The sequence below is a fragment of the Aptenodytes forsteri genome, unplaced genomic scaffold (assembly GCF_000699145.1).
Source record: "Aptenodytes forsteri isolate BGI_AS27 unplaced genomic scaffold, ASM69914v1 Scaffold166, whole genome shotgun sequence".
Classification (NCBI taxonomy): Eukaryota; Metazoa; Chordata; class Aves; order Sphenisciformes; family Spheniscidae; genus Aptenodytes; species Aptenodytes forsteri.
Genome location: NW_008796110.1, coordinates 1,253,059 through 1,271,592, shown reverse-complemented (window position 1 = coordinate 1,271,592; position 18,534 = coordinate 1,253,059). Strand labels below are relative to the sequence as shown.

At 41.7% G+C, this 18,534-nt stretch overlaps 1 protein-coding gene across 1 annotated transcript in view; it reads left to right on the top strand.

Moving 5' to 3' along the window:
• MAPK12 (mitogen-activated protein kinase 12) overlaps positions 1-18,534 on the top strand; it is a 42,625-nt gene that overhangs the window by 1,618 nt on the left and 22,473 nt on the right. The window contains exons 2-4 of the mRNA XM_009286859.2: positions 422-551; positions 10,577-10,635; positions 14,308-14,419. Of these exons, the coding sequence (XP_009285134.1) occupies positions 422-551; positions 10,577-10,635; positions 14,308-14,419 (301 nt within the window). The remainder of the gene's footprint in view (positions 1-421; positions 552-10,576; positions 10,636-14,307; positions 14,420-18,534) is intronic.

The following is an 18,534-nucleotide window of genomic DNA, read 5'->3' as shown; positions in this document are numbered from 1 at the left end:
GCTGGGTGCGGCTCCCCCGGAGCTGCAGCGTCCCCAAAACCCGGGGTGTTGGCCCTTGGGACGGGACACCTGGCTTGGGTTTTTGGTGTCGGTGTTTTTTTTGGTGTTTGTGGGATTTTTTTTTGGTTTTTGCTTTTTTTTCTTCCTCCCCAGATGTTCCTCTGTAAAGCTTTAAAAATTGGCTACTTTTCATCGCAGGGCCTGGCAGCGTTTTAGACGAATGAAACCAGACTCCGGATGCTGCCAGCGAGGTGTTTTGGGGAGGTGGTCTCTCCCCCGGCACAGCAAGGCCACACAGGCACCTGGCAGGCTGCAGGCTGAGGGCTGGGCAGCACAGGGCAGGATGCGGCCGCTCTCCAGCGCCAGGGTTTGCAGTCTCGCTTTGGTCCTCGCTCACCAAACTCTTCCTTTTCCCTTAAAGCTCAGCCGTCGATGGAAGAAGTGGTACCAAAGTGGCCATTAAGAAATTGTACCGCCCGTTTCAGTCTGAACTCTTTGCCAAACGAGCCTACCGAGAGCTGCGCCTCCTGAAACACATGAAGCACGAAAACGTGAGTTGGGTCGTTAGCAGATATCCCCCCAAGGCCGCAGTTTACACACCCTAAAAAGAAAGAAAATTAGGCAGAGTTGGACAAGGCTGGACATGTTGGGCATGTGGCTGCATGGAATTCAGGAGTCTTTGGCCAAGACCTGCGTGTCTGTCTTTTGTCTGTCTGTCGTTTATCTACAAACATCAGTTCGCACAAACTAGAATATCCTGTGGGAAACACCACTTCATTTCCATGCAGGAAAGGTTGGGTGGGGAAGGTTAGGACCACGGTGGAATCTGTGCTCAGAGCTAGTGAGAGAGATTAAGGTCCAGAAATCACAATCTCCATCACTACATCCTGAGGTGCAGGAGAGTGCAGGGCACGCGTCTGTGCCTGTGGGTCTCGGGTACCAGCATCTCTTTTTTTTCTGAACTTGTGTGAAGATGGCTATGGTACACATGCATATCTTTGGGAAGGGGGTGGGGTTTTCCTTTTTTTTATCATTTATGAAGCGTTTGAAAGTTTGGGGTTCATACTAATGTGAAACAGGAAAAGTTGCTGAATGACTAAATAAATTGCTTTACTGGGAAGCAGAGAATAGGATATAGAGCTCTGCACAGATTCCCACGTAATGTGAAAGAAGAACAGCCGTAGAAAAAAGGCTTGAAAGTGTCACTGAGATAAAGATACTTAGTCCCAACAGTGCTTAGTCATTTAAGAAAAAAATAAAGGAGAGATTTGTGTGAAAACAGTTATTGTGGAATCAAAGCACAGACTCCAGGTGAGAAGGATCCCAGGGTGTGCTTGGAGGATCCCAGTAGTGGCTTTAAATGCTGTTCGTCGTGAATGCATGTGGGTTAAAAAAAAAAAAGAGTTTGGAGTGAGTTGTTAAAATGATGCATAAGAATCTGGTTTAAAATGTTAATAATGTGGGAGACCAGAGCGTAACTCCATTCAGATGGCCTTCAAGGAAAGCTAAGAGAGCGAAAGTGAGGATAAGAGAAACTGGTAATAACAATAGTGAGACATTGCCATTTACCGTTACAGTATTAACATTGTGAGTACCAACAATATCCGGGTTCATTTTGAAGAATAATCTGTGGCATGTCCTGACTGTCCAGAAAAAAACAGACCTTTTTGTAGGCTTAAGAACCTGTGGGCCTGTTAACATTTTAGTCTGAATCTTTTAATACGTTTGATCACTTTACTTGATTCCTTTGAAGTAACTGCTTCATAACCAGTGCTGTATATGTTAAAGAGTTAACATTTGCAGGGAACTTCTGTGTCATGCATGGGCTTTCATACTTTCAGCATTTTCTTTACTGAACATTTGGGAGCAGAGCAGCTCGTGCAGTTGCCAAGCTCCTAACTGTGTCCAGAATTTTGAGATTATTTTCCTTCCATTTCCCAGAATAATCTGTTGGGTAGCATTTTCCACTCCTGGTGGTTTTTATGCGGTGTATGCCCTTCAGGATAATACTCTGGAACCCCTCCATGGACTCCTTTGATAATTAAAGAGTCTAGAAGAAAATGCTCACTGGGGAACGTGAGCACAATCTGTAAAAGTTACAAATCAATATATATGAAGGAAGGGAATAATTTTCAGTCTTAGGAAACAGTTTGGGCCACAGAAAGAAGAATCTGGTCTACATACTAAGGAAAAGTTTTACCATGAATTATGGCATCTACTCATTAGAGAACAAAGACTGAATAAATGATCCCGCAGGGATTTGCGGGCACTGTGGAGGCAGAAGCTGACTACTCCACCCGTCCGCGATGAGGCTGAGATGGCAGTACAGCCCGTCGAGAGAATTTCCGTCCACCATCCCAGCCTCACACCCTTCTGTCAGTCGTTTTGCCCACGGTGAGTTAGGAATAGCAACAACGCCTTTTAGTATTTCTAGTCCCTGTGCTGATCTCGGGATACTCCTTTAGCTGCTCCACCCATCCAAAATTAAACCAGAGTGGCAGTATCACTTCTCGTCAGGATTTTCAGCCCGCGCTTTGACCCAACACCATTCTGTCAAAGAGCCTCTTTTTTTGCGTATTTCTACCAAAGGATGGATTTACAGGCAGACAATAAGGTCCTTTCCCGTTCATGTCAGCAGTCCTGTGCTGTGCACACCTTTCATGATATGTACAGTAGTGGCAGGACAGCTGCCTATTCTCCGTCGTTACCATTGTGGCTTCCGTGGGTCTGGCTATGGAGTTTTGGACGGGCCCCACTCACGTGGGTGCGTATCTCCTTATGACAGGAATTAGTAGACTAGAACTGTGATTGAAGTATCTTTGCTTGTTTTTCTGTTAACTAATACATTATAGTATACTTCTATAAAATAGCAGTTATCTATCTATCTGGATGTACTATAAATACAACTGCTATTAAAAATTAATAAAACTGAAGTAATTGTTTCAGAGACCACAATAAAGTAGCGATGCCACTGTTATCTCTGTCTTGGGTGTTGGTAATCTAAGTATGTAGAGGAGGTGGTGTGTGATGGTCTAACGGTACTGCCACTATGGATTAGACTTGGGATATTGTTGCAATGTTGCACTAATCTGCCAGTACAAATCTTCATCTTGCTTTTTTCCTGCTCCAGGATATAAACTATTTCAAGGTTCTGTTTATTTGGTAGTTAAAATTACATACAATTCGCTCTTCTGATCTGTTTTTCTTTTAAAATGACTTCTGTAATCATGATGCATTTGATGTTGGATTACATGGAAGTGTGATGTTTTGTTTGTTTCACCATGATTACCTCGCGATGGACCATCTCTGCCCTTCATAGCTTTCGGGGAAGTGTTGTGTTAAGCATGTAGCAATACATTATCATAGTTTATTTAACCGTATGCTGTATTCAGAATGATGGAAGAAATTGTAATGGTCTGACACGTTGCGTTAAAAATAGCATCTCTGATCCTCCATTAAGGTAGCAGAAGATACCATTAAACCTGTGCCACAGTGATATCATTCATCAGCATGTCATGCTTCAGTGAAGAAAACGGAGGAAAACTTCTGCTTAATGTCCTGGATGACCTCCATTATAGACCCTTTGAGGAATATGCTCATCTCCTTAATGTGGAAGGGTTGTAGGATGACCAGGAGTCCTGTAAAAACAAATATAGGAGTCATCCTACTGAATTTTACTGGAATTGTGTTTTACCTTGTAAGGAAGTTAACTCACGGGTCACTTTGCTTGTCTATTCAGGTGTTTTCAGGAGGAGGCAACTCTGGTTGCTGGCATGACCATCTTTCGTTATATATGCTAGACCTTTGTTCTCCCTCATGGCTCTCAAGCAGGACATTACTTAAATGTAGTGAGGAATATTTCTGTATAAACCATGCAAACTTGGTAGCATGGGACTTCTCATCAACCCTTTGCAAACAAATCCAGAGGAGAAATGGTGTTGAGGACAGTGGGGCAGAGGCTGTGTGTGAAGAGGACAAAACCTGGCTCTTAGGAGATAAATCACTGTCTTTAATGGCACTGGTATCCTTTTTTTTTTTGGTAGGCCTTTTCATTTGAGAGGATCTGGGATGTTTCACAAACATCATAAGCTGCTTCTGCTGCCTAAGAAGCAGTCTAACCCAGATCAATTCCTCAGGCATTGCCAAAAAGAAAAGTTAGTTTCCAGCGGGATAAGCTGCCGGATCACTCTGTAGCTGCGTAAACAGATATTCTGGCACAAAGAGAGAGATTGGTGTGAAAATGAGGAATAAAAACAGCTAAGGCAGAATGAAGAAAGCACTGGTTTTGGGGTGGGTTTTTTTCTTTGTTTATTCATGCTAGCTTGAAGTGTTCATCCCACTACAGCCTTGGCAGCTCTTGATTATTTCTTTGGCATCTGCTGCATCTTGTATAGAAGAACAGACTGTTTACCTTTAGGAATTTTTTTTCAGTAGTGCTGCTTTTGTTCCCTGTTTTCTTTCCATCTTGAGTTTAGTTAAAGTGAGGACCCTTAAAACTGTCTATTATGGCTCTGACTTAAAACCAAAAACAGTGAAAGTATGGCCAGCATGCTAACTTTGGCCCTGGCTTTGGCTCTCAAACATTTGCATAGCTCTGCATTCGTGTATTCTTCTGAAGTTAATGGAGATGTCTGTGTATGCAAAGCTAAACGCAGACAAGCAGGGGTGCAGAACCATTAGTTTCATTTGGCAAATAACTTGGATTTTGTTATGCATTTGGACTGGAAGTGATACCGTGATACCCGCTTTTGTTGAAACAACTGCATGGTGACTCGTGCTGGTCCAGCCCTGGTGCCCTTCTCACCTCCCAGTCTGCTAACAGAAGTTTTGAAGTTGCCAGCGGGAGTGCAAAATAGCTGGCGAAGGGAGATGGCAAAGGAGAGAGGGAGAGAAAAGCAGCTGCTCGTGCTGATGTCGTGTGTCAGAGCAGAGTGTGGATTTTATGGAAGTGTGGTATATGCATATGTGTGTATATATGGATATACCTATGTGTACATATAAGCACATACAGTAATACAGTAATTCTGACCCAATTCTACCAATTTAAATTCTGAACGTGTTTCTGGCATAAGATTTTTGACAAATGCCTGTTAAACATTTCTTGGGTCGGTTAATATTCTACAGATGTTTTCCTGGAAACCCTGTATGTAAGAGGCAGCTGCAGTATTTGTTTAAAGGTACTCTATATTATGCTCTCATTCATTGCTCTGAGTGGAAATTATTCTCTGGTGTATTCCCACATCTGAAGACCAGTGTGTGTTTTGCATTATGAGAACCATGTAGCTTTTTTTTCCCCTTTTGGAAGGAACTCGGGTATCCAACAGACACCAAATTGTCTGTCTCTCTACAGTTACGTTTCTGAGGATGATGCAGGCCTTCACTTTTAGGTTGGCTAATATTTAATTCTATTGACTTCTTTATTTTCAAAAAATGTTGGGCTTTTTATTTACACCTACACAGTATCAACCAAGGGAGGAATTTGTTCCAGAGAAAATGGTGGGGCACTCTGTGTTCCTGCCTGAGAAAATCTTAAAACTGTCACCTTTCGCAGTTCATCTAGCCTGACGTGAGCATTGGAAGTGCAACAGCCTCTGCAGTGTACAAAACCAGACCAAGAAGGAAGTTGTAGATGAGTGATGCCTTTACAGAGGAAAGCATGCTCACTGTGTTAGAAGAGGTTTCCCGCAGCAAGTCCTGCAGGACTGCACCAGCTAAAAATTCACATCCTTTGGGTACACAAGTGCCAGTAAAGTGCAATTCAGGAATCCTGGCTGGCAATGGCAGATCTCCTTATGGGTCCTTATGAAAGCAAAAATACAGTTATAACTGGATAGTTTATTGCTGTCAAAAGGTTGTAGGGGAGGAACACTCCTAGCCACTTTTCTGTGGTCTGAAAGCTTAGCACAGCTAGGGAGCTAACAGGACACCAGAGTCACTTATTTTGGTACTCAAAAGCCAATAAATCAACATAGTGGTATCGGTTGTCACTTCTGCTTTTTTTCACAAACCTGCCTAATAGGTGTTTTACCTAGGCTGGGCTTCAGCGGATAGCCATTTATTCACACCCCAGCCTTGGGTACTAATAAAGCAGACTGATTAGCCTAGTCCAGTAAATGAAAATAAGGAAGACAGCGCTGAAACCCAAACCCTCTCTTTGGATTGCCATCCAATTCAGAGATGATATGTCTGTCTGCAGGATTTGGATCTGTTCTGTGTTACGTATGGGTCCATTAAAAGAAGAGTGTGGTGACGCTTGTGGGTACGGCTTGTGCCTGCCGGTCTGCCAACTGGCAGGAGAAAAGGAAAGGAGCTCTCTCTCCATCAGCAGGCATCCCTCGTGTCATGTAGCAGTAATCGGTGAGGAAGAAAGGTGACTGTGGTGCAAGCCTTGTGCGTGGATAGTTAAAATCTGAAAAAGATTGAGACTTCTTAGTGTAGTAAAAGGATGCAGGTGCCCTGTGGTGTGGAACAGCGCAGGAACATAAAGTTGAAGCTAACCCTGCAGAAGATTTAATGCAGCATAATACGTAGTTCAGTGCACCCCAACAGGGATCTCTCTTAAAAAATGTACTTGCGTTTGTAGCCCGAGTGCCAAAGCCACTCAACTTCACTGTGTTTTCATGCGTAACATCCACAAGAGAAAGCAGCACTTAATGTATGAGACATAACCTACATTACTTATTAATTTATACAAGATCCGAGTCTTTTGTTGATGTGCTGCTGTTTACATCAGAAACTTTCCTTTACAGAAATGCAGTGGAATGGTCCTTGAATAAAAGTAACCCAATACATGAAAGTGCAGGGGAGGACAGAGATGAGGAGCTCTTCGCTGTTGTGCTCCACTGCTGGAGTAACGTTTGGAAAAGGCAGCTGAGAAGGGAAGGGCAGAAACCACCTTACCAATGCAAAGCTGTTATTTATTTGTTGACAGTAGTTAAAGTTGGTCAGGGTGGTCAATATAAATGGGGGGGGCGGGGGGGGAGATGACACAGACAATAGGGATAAGAAGGGCTGGAGACACTGCCACCCACCCCCCGCTGGCTTCATAGGGAAAGGACACAATCAACAAAGTAAATACATTGAGTAAAAGCATACCTGTGGAAAACAAGTTAGACCAGTAGATGGGTAGTTTTGCTGTTACCGTGGTTTTGCTTTGCAGGAAGATGGGAGAGACACAGTATTACACTCTCTCCTCGAGATACAAGCAAGGAACGTACTTTAGTGGAGGCTGCAGAAATCCAGGCTGTTTTTCAGTCAGATGGACGGTAGGAAACAAGGTGCATCCTTTGTGGGCTAATTCATTCGAGAAATTGCCTTTTGGCAGAGTTAATGGGGAAAAAATGAGACCCTGAAAGGGCAGTGGTGCTGCTGGTTTCCACAGGTGCTTTTCATTGCCATCGCAGAGTGTACTGGGTTCATTCCTCAGCTGTGCTTCCATGTCTGATAGTATCAGTAATTGTGCTGAATTAACACCAAAAATAGATCTACAGAAGGTTTCACAGATACCTGTGTTACATTTCGTATAGGCCACACTATGACAAATAAATGATTCTTGTAATTGTTTTACAGTGGCTTAATTCTGTGCTGGGACATTGTCTTTAAGTATTGCAAAGTTTTTTTACAAATACTGTATTTAATTGAGAGCATTTTAGACAGACACAGGATTTTCTATGATACTATGGAGGAGGGAGTTTCCTACACTTTATTCAGTTCTTTCCTTCCTAGTAGGAAGGAAATTAACTCTATCCCTGCCGAAACCAGGACATCCTGAAGAAGTAGCTGGAGTTGTATCTTCCTTGGAGGATTTGTTTTATCCTATACCTCCTTGTGCTTAACAGATCTGCAGAAAGCTGTGACCTAAATGGAAACACTAATGGCTCTGTTCCAGTACAGTAAAATCATCCCAAAGCGCAGCTATTAAATAAAGATCACTGAGGAAAAGGAAATGGGTCCCTCACTTTTATTTTTAAATTGATTAACTATTAGTATGTCTTACCATTTTGGACACCAAAATGGATTTCAGGATTTTTAGAAAGCTTGCTTTGTAAAGCAAGAAAAAGAAGTATTGTGAAATCCTTGGCATGTTAGAAGAGTTTTCTGTTTTATTATTTACAATTCCCTTCAGCGGGAGCTGAGCATTGGTCTCGGTGGTATCCTTCTCTGCAGAGGATTTGCAGGAACGTTAAGCTTTCCTCCAGGAGTTTGCAACCTTACCTCAGAAGTAATGTATATTGTCTATCAGGCAGTATTAAGTAACTACTGGGAACTCTGTTTACTTGAATGGAGAAGCAGTAAAATGTTAGTGAACTTCATTAAGTGTGTTTTGGGGCTGGTACGCTCATTATGGAAAGGCGTTTCATGCTCCTGCGTTTCACAGTGGGCGCCTGATAATGCCTTGGTGCACAGATGGATGTGGTACAGCGGCCACGCTATTTCATCCTCTGCTGTGTCACTTCTTTTTATTGTGGTGTCCCTGTGTTTTTCACTGCTACATTCAGACGTGATGGGGTTTATTTTCTTACGTTTCTTGCTTAGGTAAATGAAGGCATGGAAATATCTCCTTGAGGAGAACAAGCAGGACTTCTGAAAAAGTGGGGCTTAATAGGGAAAGAAGTGCATATTGCATAAGACTACCATTAAAAAGTTAACTTCCTTCTTTTTAATACTGAAACCTTTGGAGAGCACACAACTTTTCTGGCGGTGTGTGCTCTGTGCGTGTGGGCGTACACATGCTGCCTTAGGAAATGCCCGTAGAGCTGCATTATGCTCCATTGTTGTCACATACATCTTTCTAATTCCCCTCTCCTCCCTTTCTCTCCCTGCCTCCACACAGAAATGGAAAACCTTATGTAAAACTGTCATGCAAAAACAAAAAAAAAAAAATCATCTTGCTGTAATGTTAGCACTGAAGGTATTACTTCAAATAATAACCACATCCTCTGTGGGTTTAATTATTGTTTTATGGTAGTTATATTATTCTTATTTAATTAGTTTCATATAACAGTCCTCAGGAAAATATTATTAGTGATTTTTTTCAAAGATATATGTGGCTACGAAGAAAAAGAGTTGTAATTTTCTGTCTTTGTCTTCATTAGTTTTTCTATCTTGTTCATCATTATGACATTTTGATAATATCCAGGCTAACTGTAGTAGTTCCCCCTGAATGTGGATAAGATAAAAATACGTGCAGTAAGGATTTCATCACAGCTGGAGGTTTTTATTTAAAGCTTTAAATAAAGGAAGTCGCCTTTCTTTTCTTGCATTTTTTTCCTGCATTTCTGCTTTTGCTTCTTTTTACTTTCACGTACTTTTTTTAAAGAACTCTGTTTTGTGGAGCAATTAAGACAGTAGTAATGTCCAAAATCCATCTTGATTGTTATCAAAGTGGATTTTGCAGTCGTCTTTTAGTACTTTGATGGTAACATCAGACAACCTAATATGCCATTACCCCTGGCGTCTTTCTTGCAGTTTCTAATTTTACACAGTTTTAGTTCAATATATAATCTGATGTCCTTGAATTGCATGGCCGTGGAGATAGGTCTGAACAAGGTTATAAAGGTTATTAGTCTTTTAGCTTGCTTTCCAGCAAACTCCTGCACACCCCTGTCGACACGGCTGCCTGCACCTGGGAGACACCATGAGCAGTCCAGGGCTTCAGGGGCTTCCTCTGAGCAGACAGAAATGGTCGTGAATTAGTAGTAGAAGTAGAAAAGAAGCAACTCTAAAAGCCTGTGCTACTCAGGCACTACCTGGATCCAAGCTGACATCTGGCTTTAGACAATTCCAGCTACATCTTTTGGAGCATCAAGTTCTGTATATTTAATTTTCTGGTGTTTAATGGGCTTGAGAGAAGCACTGGCAGTTACCATAATGCATCTAGTCAGTTGGTATAGTTCTGCTGGAAACCGTGCTAGTAGGAAAAACAGTGGTGGGAAATGTTTTACTAGATTGTTATTTCTCTGTTGAGTGATAGAATGCTTTTGTTTGACAAAAAATACTCTTAAGGAGAACCTAAGGTGTAAGCCATAGTAAATCATACTAAGCTCTTGATAATTTACTCTATACGAACAGTTTAGTCCTAGTTTCTTCTCTATTCTCCCAATTACATATTGTAGTCTGTGTACCTAAATTGCCCTGTTACTGAAATTAGAAGACGTTTAAGGTGTTCTTCATTGTCAGGCAGCAGGTCCAGCTAGGTGAGTAGCACTTACGACTGCTTCAGATTATAAACCGATTTGTCTGGTTTATTTTCGACACTTCAGTGGTTCAAGTTAAAAGATACTCTCTCCTCTTACATAAAACTGGTAGCCTTTGAACTTTTTGTTCAAGTAAATACATTTTTTTATTTTTTATCACAGGGTCAAACAGCCCTCAGAGTTACAAAATATAACACGTAACAAATACTGGTGTTGCTAGGCACTACTTCAGGTATTCTTTCTGCCATCTTTATGCCTGTAGCTGATGTCTCACTGTGGAAATGTTTTTGATTGTATTTTTTCACTTATTATGCAGTTTGGGATTTTTTGTGTTAAATCAGTATTAATCCATGAGTGTGTTTTCTCTCCCTTATTTTTAGGTCATTGGAATATTGGATGTGTTCACACCAGATGTAACACTGGAGAAGTTTAATGACTTGTAAGTTCTGAGTTGTTTGTGTTTGGGAGCAGGGCATCATTGCTTGTGTGAGAGGAAGGGTTGTTGCTTTTTTAAATGGAGAATTCCAAAATTGTTGCTTCATGGATTTTTTCTGAATTTCATCTTAATATAACTCTTATGTGCAACTTCAAAATTGGTAGGCTGAGGTTTTCAGATTGTCGTTAGAACAAATTACCTATTTTGTAAGATGTGTACTTCTTTCAGCCCTTAGTAGATGGCAGTTTGGTGACTTCCCTGATCCACCTTTCAAGTAGCGATTCCTTACCCTAAGGCCCAGGTTGCCCAAATGATAGGACAATTCTTAACCCAAACAAGTAGGCTGAAAATGATGCCTGCTACACAGCACGTCTCCGGTGTGATCCGTTCTAATTCAAGGATTAATTCAAAACTGCTGATGCTGCTGAATTTTTTAGTGGTTATCTGCGCTGTGGTTTGTTGTACTCCCTGACTGCTTTCCCAGTCCAGTGGTCCAAACAGCACATGATATAGATCGTTTCTAGCACCAGGCATGTACATCTCCCTGACCTTTTGGCATCTCAGACACAAGATATTTAGCATGTCTGTTGTTTTGCTTGTGGATCCTGCTGCAATTCTTGTGAGTTAGAGTCACTAGAGAAACGGTAGTCAGAAGTCCTGGTGGGCTTAATGTAGATTTCATGTTACATTCGTAGAACAGTTCTGGATTTCATCTAATGTAGCTATGTTTTAAAACCAAACTTGCATATTTATATGTTAACAAAGAAAGCTATCTGACAGGAAAATGTAGAAAATGAAGTACAGAAAACATGGACTGTGTGTTCATACTGATTGTTTGGGCCAAAATGATCATTGAGCCAAAAAGGATGTTGTCCATATTGCTTATTGTGCTAGCATATTACAGCATATGTAATAAAATGCACATGTATATGATTAGCATTCAAGAACTGTGTTTTAAATTGAACCCTAAAATCATCCTTCAAGTTTTGGAGGCACGAGTCAAGTAGGAGGGACATTTTTATAACTGAAACTGCATCAGGTGGACCTATGGCAAAATTTACTTTCAAGACTTTGGGCAAGCTGTTAGAGATGAGCAGAGGTAGATGTGTGTACATTTAAAACAAAAGTGGAGAATCTGCTTTTGTGAATTAAAGGTCAGATGGGTCATTTGAAGGAGACTTTCTTTTTGCTGACCAGTCATGAGACGTTATCTGTGGCCTACTGTATAAAGATCAAATTCAAGCGGATTTGGGGCTAGAAGCAGCAGAAGCAAGGTGGGTGGTTTTACCAAAGCCAGCCCCTACAGTTCATATTAGCTAAGAAACCCAAGGCCTCAGACAGCTTCTAGCTGTAGCATGCTCCTGCTCTACCTGCCACTCTGCTCTCCTGCTCCTCTACTCTACCAGTCAATGTAACAAAGATTGAAGACAACGTCCAGTTTCCTTTATGAAGGAATATTCAGTGTCCTTTCCCTGCTCATGCTTGTGTTGAACTTCCTTCAGTTTTAGAAGTTCAGCTGATTGAAATGGTGTACAAAATCAGAAATGCATAAATCTTTACCAAGTCCCACTCTACCAGCTGCTTTTCACCCCCTTCATCTCTATTCCTTGCATTGTCTGTGCTTGTATCATACACAATGTGCCAGAACGGGTTGCTGCTCCTCATTTTGTAAGAATTTTGGGTTTTAACTGGAACTTGCAAAGAATTTAAATGCGTTAGGCATCAAGTTCCCATTGAAGTGAATTATTAATCGGGTGTCTAACCTCCTCAGCTTATTTGAGGATTCCAGCTGTGGATCGTAAGTATATTTTTAGTAATAAAAATAAGTTTGTGAAGTTTTAAGTAGTAGACAAAGTGTTAAAAGTGAGTCCGTAGTGTTTGATACCATTGTTGTCCTGTTCCAATGTGTTGCTATGTGTTCCAATGATTACTAAAGTTTGGATTTTCAAACTCGGATAGGAATGGGTTTTCCCTCTCTTATATTTTGTTTGTTTCTCCACCCACCCAGACCTCTCTCTATTTCACTGTAAGAGATTTGAAGTCATCAATTTGTAACCTTAGCAAATTGTGCGTATGTAAAAATAGAGTCTTATTTGTCTTTCTCATCCTGTTCTTTACAGTGATTAATGGTTATATATTGTTTTGAACTTTGTCTATTCACATAAATCACTATCCATCCAGAGCCTGGGGATTTGTACAGATGATGGCAGGCGAGCAAAATCCTAATGAATGCTTGAAGGTCACTACCAGTAGTAAAAGATGTGTAGATATTTCTCTATTTCTCTTGCCCCACCTCTTTTTACCTCTGTTTTTTCCAGAACAGTCACTAAACTGTCTTTTTACGGCTCATTCCAAATATTCATGACCTCTGGGAAAATGTATTTAGTAAGTCTGAGTGGGGGGAGAACTTAATATGCTCTCAACAGTCAGGACCATCAACAAAGAAGTTAAACTCCATTTTCTAAGTCACTTGGTCTCTTGATGGGAAACATTTTGTGTATTATACTTGGGGAGAGATAAGAAATGTCATTCTGTTCTCCATATTTGCTCTGTCCTTATATAGTTACAGAATTAAATTGCTCATCTTTTGTATCCAAAGGATAGCAAATTTGTCTGTGAATGCTGGGACTGGGAGCCTGAGCCCTGATCCCCAAAGTTGTGGGGAAAAATGTTTGATACCTAGGAAATGTTGAAAATATTACCTATAACTCCTAGTGACTAAATCGGTGTCCCATCTCCCGTATAACTTTATATTCAATTTCTATTTTGTTTATAGTTACAATTCTAATAGAATAAATAAAGTTTTCATACAGGTTTAATAGTAGAAATCAGCAGATTTATAATTTGCATATTTTAACCAGAGGAAACCCATTTAAGTCTAAGTAATAAAATTTGTAGCTATGAAACAATGATCACATCTAATTCTTCCCTTCATGAAAATGCATCTGCTCATCTTCATAAGAAGAGGAAAACTGATGACTTTATCCTCAGGTGCCAGACATGACTGGCTCTGTCTGTGTTCAGACCTGACTTTAAGGATGGACTCTGAAGGTTGATTTTACTACAAGCAGTGTGAAGAACAGTTTTGGATCTTAAGTGAAGATTAGCCTTGAAATGCCAGCTTGGCATTCTCAAGCTTTGTGTTGCTGGTGTCCCTTACCAATACTAAGTACCGAAAATCCCAGTTTATGATCCCAGGTGAAAATTAATGGAAGTTATTGTTGCCTCCTAATTTGATCAACTCTATTTCTGTTACGTCTGACCTTGTCTATTTGAATGAACCATCTAGGTGGTTTGGTTGCTGCTAGTTCAACGCTATGATCATAATTGTGAGATACATAGCATTGCGTGAATGTCTTTGTTTTCTGTGTAGGTGTCTTTGAAATACCACATGGCTCTTGGTTAGGTTCTTTCTAACTAGTTCAGAATCTGCACTCTTCTGATAAGTAGCAACTTTCCATAATCAGCGACAGGCTTGGGCAATACCTCTTTATGACAATCAAAATAGATAAAACCAGAGAAACTTGGAGGGCAGGGGGATGATGATGGAATTGTTTGGTAAATGGAATGATCTATAATTTAATATTGTCACGCAACTATAACATACAATTATGTTTCAATTTATTTGACAAATTAAAGTTATTCTGTCCTTTTTTCTTTTCTTTTTTTTTTAAGCTACTTTGTCATGCCATTTATGGGAACAGACTTGAGTAAGATAATGAAACATGAGAAACTAACTGAAGACCGAATCCAGTTCTTGGTATATCAGATGTTGAAAGGCTTAAAGGTTTGCCACTTTTACTATTATTTTGATTTCACAATCTTTTTTCCTAGTAAACAATTATGGAGAGCTATAAATACTTATCATTTGATAGCAGGATAAAATTTATCTCATCTTGTATAGTCAAAGTAATGACATTCTGCATAGCAGTTGTTTTGTGATGATAAATGTTATCTGGGGTTTTTTTGTATGATGGTTTTGTCTGTGGCTTTTTTCAAGCAAAAAGAAAAGATAGTCATTCAAGATCTATATAGTACATTGATCCAGGATGACCTTGGTTTCCTTATTTGAGTACACCAGAATGTCGCTGCTGTGATTTTTCGTTGCCTTCTTCCCCAGCAGTTGATTGTGGTGATGCTTCGCCACACCTCTTACTGTGACTAGTTGGAGAGTGTGGAGGCTGAGAATGAAACCACTGTTGAGTTCAGAGGCAGGACTCCCCTTGACTTGAGCCCTCAGCTAAGTCATCTGCTTCAAATTTCTCTAATTTGAAAATTTTTCCATGGCTTGCCAATACTGGTCTGATACACTTGCTAAGGCACTCTGCACCCAACCTGCTCTAAGTGTATCTTTCTGTGCTCTTCTGAAGAGCATATCTGTAGATATATGTGTGTGTGTGTTATGCATATATATATGATTGGGGTATGTGTGGATGTGCGTGTGTGTGTATATTTATACCATACCTATATGTATGGTACATATATAGGTATGGTATGTACTTATAGGTACGGTACATATGTAGTATACATATCTATCAACCTATAGGTGTGGTATTTTGGGGTGAAAGTCTGACCCTGAGAAGGACTCTGAGCCCCGTTGACTCCTAGTGCTCACACTGGTTTTGGGAAGTGTTCAAGGACCACAGCAAGTGCTAGTTTGGTCCCTGTGTGTTAAAAGTCCAGTTCTGCAAAGTACTAAAGCTCATTGCTAAATTTAAATAGGTAAGTCATTGGCATTATTTCTATATTGAAATACCTTTCTGAGCCAGATGTCTGAATGTGTTCTGTGAAATTGAAAAGTATGTGTCCTTTGCGTAACATGCATGTAAAGTTAAAGAGTCTGAAGTCTCCAAGTCTGGGACAGCTTTGGAAGGACACAGAGGAAGGACTGTGGATTTTTAGTGACAAATCTGTGTGGGAGGTGGCTGAGAGGAACACAGATAAATCACTTACAAGCCCAAACTAATAGGCACCTGAGTTAAACAGCTGTGAAAGATGTCAGAAAGGAGTCCACTGAAAGAAAATAACTTTTTAATGCCTTTTAACAGACTTGCTGAGATTGGAAGGGACCTCTGGAGACTGTGTAGTCCAACCCCTCTGCACAAAGCAGGGTCAAACTGAGCAGGCTGCGCAGGAGCTTGTGCAGTTGGGTTTCGAGGATCTCCAAGGATGGAGACTCCGCAGCTTCTCTGGGCAACCTGTTCCAGGGTTCAATCTCCCTTACAGTGAAATAAGTTTTTCTTATGTTTAAATGGAAATTCCTGTGTTTCAGTTTTTGCCCATTGCCTCTTGTCCTTTCACTGGCACTACTTAGAAGTATCTGGTTCTGTCTTCTTTACTGCCTCCATCAAGTATTTATGCATATTGATAAGATGACCATGAGCATTTTTCCAGCTAAACAATCCTGGCTGTCTCAGTTTCTCCTCTTATATCAGATGTTCTAGTCCCATAATCATCTTCATGGAGCTTCACTTGATTTGCTTGTGCCTCTGCAGTGTCTCTTTAACTGGGAAGCCCAGCGCTGGACACAGCACTCCAGGTGTGTCTCACCGGAGCTGAGAAGAGGGGAAGGATCACCTCCCTCAAGTTGCTGGCAATCCTCTGCCTAATGCAGGAGGCTTTTGGTCGTCTTTGCTGCAGAGGCACATTGCTCACATTCAACTTGTCCATCAGGACCTTCAGGTCCTTTTCTGCCAAGCTGGTCAACCTCCAGCCTGTACTGGTGCATGGGATTATTCCTTCCCGCGTGCAGGATTTTGCTGAACTTTGGTGGATTCCTGTCAGCCCATTTCTCCAGCCTGTGGAGGTCTCGCTAAATGGCAGCACAACCACCTGGTGTATGAACATTCCTCTCAGTTTTGTAACATTTGCTGACTTGCTGAGGGTGCACTCTTTCCCATCATCCAAGTCAGTAATGAAGATGTTAAACAGGACTGGCCTCAGTACTGACCCCGGTGGGGGGACTGCTAGTTATGGGCCTCCAGCTGGATTTCCTGCTACCGATCACAACCCTTTATCCAGGCAGTTCAACCAACTGACTCAGTCAACTTTGATCCAGGCAGTTCAGTCTACCTCACTGTCCATTAATCTTACTTGTACTTCCTCTGTCTATGAGGGTGTTATGGGAGAGAGTTTCAAAAGCCTTGCTAGAATCAAGGTAAACAACATCGACTGCCTTCCCATCATCCACCAAGCCAGTCATCTTATCATAGAAGGCTAACAGGTTAATCAGGCATGATTTTCCCCTTTGTAAATCCATGTTGACTACTGTCAGTCACCTCCTTGTCCTTGTTATGTTTGGAAATCGTTTCCAGAATTATTTGCTCATTACCTTCCCAGGGAGTGAGGTGTGGCTGACTGGCCTTTAGTTCCTTGATCCTCTTCCTCCTTGCCCTTTTTGAAGACACAAACAATATTTGCTTTCTTCCCATCATAAGGAACATCTCCTGATCACCATGACCTTTCACATATTACTGAGTGGCCTCACAATGACTTTGGCCAACTTCCCTTAATGTTCATGAGCACATCCCATGAGGGTCCAAGGACTTGTGTCTATCCAGTTTGTTTAAATGTTCCTTAATCTGATCCTCCTCCAACGAGGGTGTGTCTTCCTTGCTCCAGACTTTCCCAGTGGTCTCAGGGACCTATGATTTGGCAAACATTACCAGTAAAGATGGAGGGAAAGAAGGCATTGAGTACCTTGGCCTTTTCCACACCCCTTGTCACCTGATGCTCTGCCCCATTCAGCAGTGGGCCTGCATTTTCCCTAGTTTTCTTTTTGCTCCTGATGTGCATGTAGAAGCCCTTTTTGTTGCCCTTCATGTCCCTCATCACATTCAGCACCAGGTGGGCTTCACCTTTCCTAACTCCATCTCTGCACACTTGGACAGTGTCCCCATATTCCTGCTGGGTGACCTGACTCTGCTTCCACCTCATGTACATTTCCTTTTTGTTTCAGTTTCCCTACGAGCTCTTTGTTCATCATGCAGGCCTCCTGCCACCTTCGCTTGATTTTGTCTTCTAGTGCCTGTTTTTGTAATGTGTCAGCATTTTACACTGTGAAATTATGAAAGCATTCATAAAAGGCTAGAAGGGACCATTCAGATTTGTCTAGTTTTGAACTGTGTAGGAAGCTTCATCTTGTAGCTCTTCCAGTAAGTCGCAGCTTAGCTGGAGCATGGTGTCTGGGGAGGAATAATAATTTCAATGTAAAATTTTCTTATACTTGAACAAAAAGTATAACCAGACTCCATCCTTAAGTCAGTTGTTGGGCTTCTTCATGATTCGCATTTTTTTTTTGCAGAGAACAACCCTGACTGTAAGCCCAGTTAAGCCTGACTGTTAATCATCCACTCTTTATCAGAAATAATGTTTATATTTGCAGACAACATCAAGTTGGGCGGGAGTGTTGATCTGCTTGAGCGTAGAAAGGCTCTTCAGAGGGACCTGGACAGGCTGGATCGATGGGCCGAGGCCAACTGTATGAGATTCAACAAGGCCAAGTGCCGGGTCCTGTACTTCGGCCACAACCACCCCATGCAGCGCTACAGGCTTGGGGAAGAGTGGCTGGAAAGCTGCCCAGCAGAAAAGGACCTGGGCGTGTTGATCGACAGCTGGCTGAACATGAGCCGGCAGTGTGCCCAGGCGGCCAAGAAGGCCAATGGCATCCTGGCCTGTATCAGAAATAGTGTGGCCGGCAGGAGTAGGGAAGTGATCGTGCCCCTGTACTCGGCACTGGTGAGGGAGCACCTCGAATCCTGTGTTCAGTTTTGGGCCCCTCACTACAAGAAGGACATTGAGGTGCTGGAGCATGTCCAGAGAAGGGCAACGAGGCTGGTGAGGGGTCTGGAGAACAAGTCTTATGCGGAGCGGCTGAGGGAACTGGGGTTGTTTAGCCTGGAG